The sequence below is a fragment of the Tyto alba genome, unplaced genomic scaffold (genome assembly GCF_018691265.1).
Source record: "Tyto alba isolate M040663 unplaced genomic scaffold, T.alba_DEE_v4.0 Super-Scaffold_40, whole genome shotgun sequence".
Classification (NCBI taxonomy): domain Eukaryota; kingdom Metazoa; phylum Chordata; class Aves; order Strigiformes; family Tytonidae; genus Tyto; species Tyto alba.
Genome location: NW_024881316.1, coordinates 45,454,161 through 45,463,371, shown reverse-complemented (window position 1 = coordinate 45,463,371; position 9,211 = coordinate 45,454,161). Strand labels below are relative to the sequence as shown.

General features: G+C 39.4%; 1 protein-coding gene across 1 annotated transcript; it reads left to right on the top strand.

Annotated features, from left to right (window-relative positions):
• The first annotated feature begins 817 nt into the window (after nucleotides 1-817).
• LOC104355478 (cytochrome P450 2K1) lies at nucleotides 818-9,186 on the top strand. Its single transcript, XM_033005004.2, has 9 exons — nucleotides 818-1,003; nucleotides 2,888-3,050; nucleotides 4,182-4,331; nucleotides 4,604-4,764; nucleotides 5,631-5,804; nucleotides 6,422-6,563; nucleotides 7,290-7,474; nucleotides 7,677-7,818; nucleotides 8,921-9,186. The coding sequence occupies exons 1-9, from the start codon at nucleotides 818-820 to the stop codon at nucleotides 9,106-9,108; spliced, it is 1,491 nt and encodes a 496-aa protein (XP_032860895.1). The 3' UTR covers nucleotides 9,109-9,186.
• Nucleotides 9,187-9,211: the final 25 nt, after the last annotated feature.

The following is a 9,211-nucleotide window of genomic DNA, read 5'->3' as shown; positions in this document are numbered from 1 at the left end:
CAGAGACATACCCTTTTCAGTGGTGCCCAGTGACATGACAAGAGGCAATGGGCACAAACTGAAGCAGAGGAGGTTTCCTTTGAGTATCAGGAAACACTTTCTTACTGTGGGAGTGACTGAGCACTGGCACAGGTTGCCCAGGGAGGTGGTGCGGTCTGCCTCCTTGGAGCTATTCAAAAGTCCTCTGCACATAGTCTAGGACAAATGGTTCTCGGTAGCCCTGCTTGAGCAGGTGGGTTGGACCAGATGACTACCAGAGGTCTTTTCCAACCTCAACCATTCTCTGATTCTGTGGTTTGAAATTCCCAATTAATTCAATGGAAGCAAAGTTATACCAACTCTGAAGCACTTTAAAAAAGCCAAATCTTTATGCACTAATCACTTGGGTTATTGGCATTCTGATTTCAGTTCTCAGAGTATCAAGGCTGTGCTTGGACTAATGACGAAATATAACTAATCAGTAACCTGGAAAGCATGCAGAATTTATGTCTTTTATTCCAAACACCAGGTTGATGACCTGTGGTTCTCTATTTCTTGCACTTTCATGCTTGGACAGTGAGCTACATGTTCACCCAGTCATAGATGCTTGGCTAGCAAACATTTACCTGCCTCTGTACCGCACTGATGATTCATTAGCAAGCAAAGGGCAAGAGAACAAAACCAGTCACCAATCGCAAGAAAAAACACAGCCTTCACTGGGAACGAGGTTTATGGACGAGTACAAGTGTCTCTCACTGGAAATTTTTGCAGGAGGACAGAGATCCAGAGTCCACATTTTCTCTCTTCTCTTCCGTAGCAAATTCTTGGCTACATAGAGATGGAATGGAGCAGCTGCACTTCCATTGGTTTAGTGTTCATCCTGACTTTTCTATCCATTTTGAAAATGGGAGGTTTCTGGAATAACCACCGGAAAAAGAATTTTCCCCCAGGACCAAGAGCGTTACCTATCATCGGAAATCTGCATTTGTTTGATTTGAAGAGACCCTACAGGACTTATTTACAGGTAGTCATTATCTTTTCTCTGGGTCCCATAATTGCACATACCACCAAGCCCCATAGTCCAAGACGTCAGAGAGTTTCTCCTATCGCATCCAAGGTGCTGCATCCACAGACAACTGTTAGCAAGGGACAGGAGATGGCTATTTGAGCAGAAATCTTTGAATGCGGCAAGATTTGTTCTTTACTGTAATACTCTCTCCATGAAACTTCATGCTTCTAGGTTTCAGCCTTAAACACCTCTCAAATTAATAACGAGTGCTAACCTTATTTTTCTAGTAATTTTGAGAAAAAGGTAACTGAAAAAGGAGACATTTTGATGTGTGGTCTGACTCCCTCTATTTTCCATTGATTGGTGTGTCTGGGGTTATGACTGCAGATTCCTACGTTCACTGATTTAGCAACCCTTCTCATCTACCTTTCCTCCTTTCTTCCCCAAAAGCTGAAGATAAATATATATACTGTATATATATATATATTAAGAAATTAAATATATAAAATATATATAACTATTTACTCTTAACATTCAGGGTCAACAGTTGCCAGAATATACAGCAAAGATCTAAGCAAATCAAAGGAATAAATATTTTGGTTTTCTTCTAGTGCCTTCTTCACCTAGTCCATTGTAGGACTTTCCTGATTTTGAGTCAGAAGGCTTCTGTGAACCTGCTCCTTTCTTAGAGTTTTTTCTACTTAGACATTGAGATTACAAATCCTCCTTGCTGATGATTTTAAAAGGGATGTGTGCATCTACGTATCTGTATGTATGTCACACGCACAGATCAAAAGACCACTCAGATGCAATATCTGGAAAATCAAGGTAGCTATCCAGTGAAGCCAAATTGCATTGGCAAAAGCAAGTTCCATCTCTTTTCGGGCCAACAGAACCAACATGTCTCTGCTGTAATTCCTTGAATCCATTCTAATGGAAGAGGTTGGTTCTCTGACTCGGGCTTAGCTCAAGGTTAAATATTCACACATACTTAGTGTATAAATGCAACTGGAGATGATAGGTTCATTCTAAGCATCACTATTGCAAGCACTGCAAAGTCCTTACTGGAGAACCCCCTTTGGAAAGATCATATTCTGCCACAGCTACAGCAGCCTGGGATAACAGTATCACCACCAAAGAAGCCACTCTGGATTCAGACACCCGTCACTGCTGCTCTGGTATTTCATATAGTTGGCTGGACGCACTTTCCAGTTGCTGAACATTTTGTGTATCAGTACTAAATGGTTGCTTTCTATTACTCTCTGCAAACACACTAGAAAATAAGTGCAGTCAGGAAAAACCCCTCCTATTGTCAGGAGAACCTGCAACATTGAATTACATGAAAATAAACCTGCCTGTGCAAGCTTAAAAGGTACCAGCTTAGGCCAAACATGGTCTCTGAGACAGATTCATGGTGGATATAGTCATTTATAAAAAGGGAGAATTTGCGTAATGCTAGATCCTAGCCCAGAAACAACCTGCGGGTTTTATACAGTAAGGGTAGCTGATGTTTGAACAGGTTTAGCCTGTAAACAAAAGAAACACAGTAACATAGAGATGAGTGTGAAAACAGGAGTCAAAAATTGAATTTACAGGGGTTGTGGAGGGAAGGCAGAGCTGTCAGCACAATCCCTGACTGACTTGGGGTTTCAGCTTTAACACTTCTGCTCAGTTTAGCACAATGGTACTGAGCTCCTGACTGTGCCATGTAGTCATTAGCCATCATAATCTCTGGCACATTCTCATTGTTTACAACAATTCTCTTTCTCTGGACTTAGGACAGCACTTAACATTTTAGTAACTTCAGAGGCAGGCCAGGAAAAGAGACAGCACTGAAAGGGTGGTGGATTTCTTTGTAAGCTGTCAAAGCTGTAAATCACTGTTCTCTTCTTCTGACAGCTGTCAAAAGTATATGGTCCAGTCTTCAGCATTCAGATGGGGCAAAGGAAAATAGTAGTGATTTCTGGGTATGAGACAGTGAAGGAAGCTCTTGTAAACCAAGCAGATGCATTTGCAGAGAGACCTAAAATCCCAATCTTTGAAGATCTGACCAATGGAAATGGTAAGTTGGTTTTATTTTCCTTATCTTCTTGACTTATTAAAAATTTTTTCCTACAGATGAAGCAGAAGCTGACACATCCCTTTGGATCAGAGACCACAAAATGTTTTGGAAATAGAGAGCAATTTCACTGACTTCAGTGCATTTATTCAAACTTGAAACTGCTGACAGTGACAACAAAACAGTCACAACTCTAACAATAACCACAGCAACAGAAAATGGATAGTGCCACACTTTCGGGATCTAGAACAGGGGCATGCATGCCAGGGAACACATTTCTAGCTCTCATGACATGGTCCTGGACTTCTGCTGTTTCAGGTTTATCATAAATTACTATACTTCTGCTTCTCATTTCAAGTGGCAAAGAGTGCTTTTGAAATCTGAATGTGACAACAGAATGGAACACATACAGAATTGGGGATTTATTTTAGTGAAGGAAATACTGTATATGGAGCAGGGTTTCCAAATGAGAATTTCACACCCAAGCTTCACTCTAACTTTCCATGAAAGTTTCGTATTTACATCTCTACAGACCCTTGGACAAATTCAGGAATAATTCTGTGAACATTTTAACAGATAAATCTTTGACCACATTATTACATGTAAGCGTTCTTTACATCTTCTTTTTCTTCTTGGGAAAAAAAAAAAAACAAAACAAAACAAAAAAAAAAACTAAAAGCATTAGTTAGATGGTGTAACAACTTCAGTGAAGAAGCTGATTGAGAAGGCATTAAGAAGCTGCCTAAATTTTAAAGACATTTGTGCCTAGTAAGGTTTCTCCTGCGATCATCAGAGACGTGAGATCTCAGTTCAATTCCACTTTCAAACTCTGATAATCAGCAACTTGAACTTGAATTTCCAATGCCCTCTTTCTTTCAGTGAAAACTGTTTCTCAGAGATATGTATTATTCTTACGATTTGATTAAACACCTCTTAAAGAGTTTATCCTCCTTTTTTCTGTTCAATAAATCTATAGCTGAGGTCTGAAAATACTTAAGGGAAAGTTGTTTTTTTCCTCAGCCAGATGTAATTTAGCTTGGTTTCAAAGTGACTGCTACTAAATATCTGCATCATTTGTCTACAAACTATTTATTTAAAATCTTCCAGCACCTTGAAATGTTGTCTTTGTGTCAGGGATTGTTTTTGCTCATGGGGAAAACTGGAAGGTGATGCGAAGATTTACTCTCACAACCTTACGAAACTTTGGAATGGGAAAAAGGGCCATTGAGGACCGGATTGTGGAGGAGTACGGGTATCTGGCAGACATCATTGGGTCACAGGAAGGTGTGTAGCTGTTTCATTCTTCAAACCTCCCACATTTTGTTCAAGCACCCAGAGTCTTGCCAGTAACCCTCTCAAGGTCAGACCTTCTTAAGAAATGTACTTCAGGCTCAATCAGTTGGATGAATGTGCCTTGGCATGGTATTCTAACTTTGAATAATAATCAATAAAAGCAATCAATCATAAGAAACAAATAGCAATAATTAGTATTAAATTTACATTTACAAACTACATCTATTGCCACAATGTAATATATTCTTTTGTTCATTGTATAGGAAAGCCCTTTGATCTTAGTAAAATCATTAATGCAGCAGTTGCTAATATAATTGTGTCAATATTACTTGGAAACCGATTTGACTACAAAGACTCCAGATTTCTGAGACTTTTGGAGTTGACCAATGAAAATGTGAGGCTTGCTGGGAAACCTTTGGTTACGGTAATGATAAACACTTTTATGTTGTTGTTCCACTGGATGACATAAGAACATAGGAATACTGGTAGTCAATTTTTTATATTATATAGAAATATCTGAGACTCTGAGAAATAATTGGTTTACAAGCACTTTCTGGAGCAAAACAAATCTTTAGAGACAGTCTGGGAATCTTGAAGCCAACAATCAACCCCACCATTCTCTCAAAAATATACTAAAGTTACACTTTGAAGAGCACTAAATCTGGGCTGAAAAAATCAGACCACGTGGTGCATTAACAGCAAGCTAACCATTCTGCAAAAACATGGTTCACACATATAAAGTGAGCAGGAAAACCAGCTCACTCTTAGTATATGGTTAAGGGAGAAGCTGTAGAGTACATGCTCTACCTAGACAAGGAGCCCTGATACAAACTGTTTTTTCCCATGATTCTAGTACACTGAAATCTCTCAATGAGTAATAAATACTCTCTGATACATGCAATGCTGCCACACATCAGATTCACTTCTGTTCCTTTAGGCTTTGGAATAAAAAAAGATAAAAGTTAGCAGAAAAGCAGGCTAAAACAATAAAAAAAATGTTGACCAACATTGCCAGCTCCCTGGTGGCAAGTTGCAGGTGTTTGAGTCTGATAGCTACACTACTCCTGCACAACAGTAATTTGGGGCTGAGAGTTTCCCACATTTTCAGTGGCCCTTGATGGATATTCTACCATTAATTCATCCAGTCAAATTTTTGATGTTCTACAGAGCAAAATATTCATGTTAAGTCTTTATCTTTGTATCTGCAAAACAGGCACAATATTATTAATTTATTTCTGTAGTGTTTTCAGACCTATGGCTGGTAAATTCTAACATCTTCCACTCTTGCAGATGTACAACTTCTTCCCACACCTTGGGTTCCTTTTAAGGGCTAACAAGACTCTTCTCCAAAACAAAGAAGAATTCTTGGATTTTATACAAGTTACTTTTGTAGAACATTTCAAAAACCTGGATAAAAATGATCAAAGAAGTTTTATTGATGCTTTCCTGGTTAAACAGCAGGAGGTAACCAGATCTTTTATCATTTATTCCAACTTTTATCGTTATATGAAGACATTCACAATTTCCTTTCAGTCCTTAAAATTATAAATATATTTCTTTAGGGAATCTATCATTGACAAAACACATGTAATGAACCAGGAGATCTGAACAGATATTTCACTCTGTTGCAGTTCCAACCCCCTCTAGTAAGCAAACATTTGTCGTTACTTATGCTTTTCTTCAGACTGTATCAATGCATTTACAGAGACTATATCTCTTTATCCACTCACTCTGTTGTCCTAGCCCTTTTGTCTCTGTCAGAAATGTCATGCGTTACAGAATAAAAACACCACCTGAGCTTTCCTGGGATCCTTATCAGGGGTCTCTGAGCTATCTGGGTTACCTTCTTAATAGAAAAACCTGTTCTCTTTGCAGCTGGACCCAGTAAATGAAGAGATCATGAAAAACATAAATTTTAGCTCAACACCATTCTTCAGCAACAACCCCAAAGCTCTTCTCTGTCCTCTGCCCCTCTTTAAAAATACAGTACTTATGTGTTAGCAAATGTTTGACTATGTAAATTGTATTTTCACATGGAAAGCTTTAAGTTTTCCTTCTTTTATCTCAATTGATTCTTTCAGGAGAAACCTGCTACCAATGGGTATTTCCATAATGGCAACTTATTAGGCTTGGTGACCAATTTGTTTACTGCTGGGGTTGAAACAATTTCCACCACACTAAACTGGGCCTTTCTGCTGATGCTAAAGTACCCTGAAATTCAGAGTAAGTGGTTTTATGACAAACACTGTTACACTCAATCCATTAGGAACTGAATGGGAACCCGGAGGGTCAACATATCTATTAATACACAAAGTTATATAAAACAAGATTCCCAGCTAATTATTGTCTAGGTATCACCATGCTCTGTGGTTCAGACCCAGTGATGGGCACACTAGTCAGCCTACCAGTAGATTATAAACAGAGTTCGTGTGGGCCAGGTCCTTTGCTCAGTAAAATCTCATTAATTAAAAAGAAGAGAGCTCTCTTGTGTTGGCCAATGAAATTGTTTCACATTTCCCTCAGAAACAGGTTGTTGTTAAACCAAATGCCTAGGCAGATGTCAAGTGGACTGAAGAAAGGCTCTGAATAGTTGAGCAGTTTCAGTGAATTGCTCTTTGTCTGACATCTCCATTCCTGTTTATGTTACATAAACAGGACAGCGTTGTTAGGAGTTGAGTGGGGTTTTTGAGACATCTCTTTGTCAGAGCAAGAAACTTTAGGCAGAATAGAGGGCAGAAAAATACAAGTCTCTAGGTTTCATATTGGTAAAGAAATAATCAAACACTGCAGTTCTGTTCACCTTTGATTATTTCTAAATGGAAAAAAAAATATTTTTGGACAACTGATGGTTTTCACCCAAGGTCTTTTATACTTTACATCAGTAAAACACAGGATGTCTCAGGGGTGAGTGAGTCCTTGTCTCTTCTTTATAGTTGATTCTGTCTGCAGGAAAGGTCCAAGAAGAGATAGATCAAGTGATAGGGTCAAACCCTCCACGGATCGAACATCGAACTCAGATGCCATATACGGATGCTGTCATCCATGAAATTCAGAGATTCGCCAATATCTTGCCATTGAATTTGCCTCATGAGACTGTTGCAGATGTCACTCTCAGAGGTTATTTCATTCCCAAGGTGAGATGCTTACAAGATTGTTTCTCTTAGCATTTCTTCTTTCTCAAACCTGGTTAGTGTGATAAACATGAACTCTCTAATGAAGTCATATAACAGCAATCAGAATAATCTCTTTCACCAGACTGACAATCTTGACGCTTTATTCCCATTACTGCCACCATAATATTTCTCCATGGATTAATTCCACTGTCTCATTTTGCAGGGAACCTACATCATCCCTTTACTAACCTCTGTCCTGCAAGACACATCGCAGTGGGAGAAACCAGACATGTTCTATCCTGAGCACTTTCTTGACACCAACGGAAAATTTGTGAAGAAAGATGCTTTCATGCCCTTCTCAGCAGGTGCTTTCTCATTTCTATTTACTGCTGTTGCAAGTACAGATCTTAGACAAGAACTGCTTGTACTAGTGGTTGTTACTGAAGCCTGAACTCCACACCATCTTTTTCATGGGACCATTTCACAACTCATACTTCACAGGTTTCTCAGGATACACCTCTGATAAGACAGTTCTCACAAGTGTCTGGTACTTCCTCCAGCCTCTGGATGTTATTGGTTTCTCAGTTAGTATTCAATGACTACAAATGGGAACTTGTAGTGCCTTCTTAAATATGAGGGACGTTTTCAGCAAATCCCATGATGGCTTAGATAACACATTTATGCATTATAACCTGTAGCCCACAACTGCTCTATGGCCTGGGCTTCTTTGTCTCTGACTCTTACCATACCCAGCTGCATTATCTGTGACCACACACAGAACACAAAGGGAAAGTGGCTTCTGTGTCTTTCCTGGGGAAACGTGTTTCATCCTGGCACGTCCCTTTTGAAAAGTCACAAATAATGTTGGCTGGGATAAAGACTTCGTATACTTTTCCAACAAAGAGGTGTTGACTTATATAAAACCTCAAATTCTGTGTAAAATCAAAGGACAGAAAGGGATTGCCTTTTGAGGCTTCCACAGAGCGTGACGTTCACCTAAGCTTACACACCTGCACCATTTGCCAAAGCATGGGAGATGCCAATTCCCATGAAGACTGCTCCTTCTCTGGCATTTCTCCTGCTTTGTAGGGTCTGTCATTGCTTAATTAAGTTCCTACACATCAAGTCTCTGGATAACTGGTCTATCATAGCCACAACACTGCATTTTTAGTAGAACCTCTTTGTGTATTTTTAATACTGCATAATACTTGAATAAGGTTTTTTCTTGTCATACTCAACAGTCAACATACAGTAAATATGTTTTTTCATACAAGGATTTATGATACTGCCAATGGACTGTCTTTCTTTTTCAGATTTAAGTCTAGATGTCCTAGATGAAAGCACATCCAGGGAATGCCAGGTCTCGGCATCCTCCTCGGAATAAGAGTAGCTCAGAGGTTTCTAGTTCTTCCAACTCTTGCAGAAGCAGCTCTGACTGACTCATGGCTGTTCTGCATTTTGTTCCAGGGCGGAGGATCTGCGCTGGTGAGACTCTAGCCAAAATGGAGCTCTTCCTCTTCTTCACCAGCCTCCTACAGAAGTTCACCTTCCACCCTCCCCCTGGAGTTTCTATCTCAGACCTGGACCTCAGCCCTGCTGTTTCATTTAACAACATCCCCAAACCCTACATGATGTGTGCTGTAGCACGTTCCTAGACCTCTTAATCAGCATCCATTTGTTTCAAAAATGTTTGTAATTTCCATGATACCTGCCTTAATTCTTTGGCCAAAATAATTGACAGCATTACATCTTAACAAA

What these genes read in the sequence shown, in the direction of transcription:
- LOC104355478 (XM_033005004.2), top strand. Translation starts at nt 818, where the DNA reads ATGGAATGGAGCAGCTGCACTTCCATTGGTTTAGTGTTCATCCTGACT. An exon ending in CCTACAGGACTTATTTACAG is followed by an intron (nt 1,004 to 2,887) that starts GTAGTCATTATC and finishes TTCTTCTGACAG; the next exon opens with CTGTCAAAAGTATATGGTCC. An exon ending in AAAGTACCCTGAAATTCAGA is followed by an intron (nt 6,564 to 7,289) that starts GTAAGTGGTTTT and finishes TTCTGTCTGCAG; the next exon opens with GAAAGGTCCAAGAAGAGATA.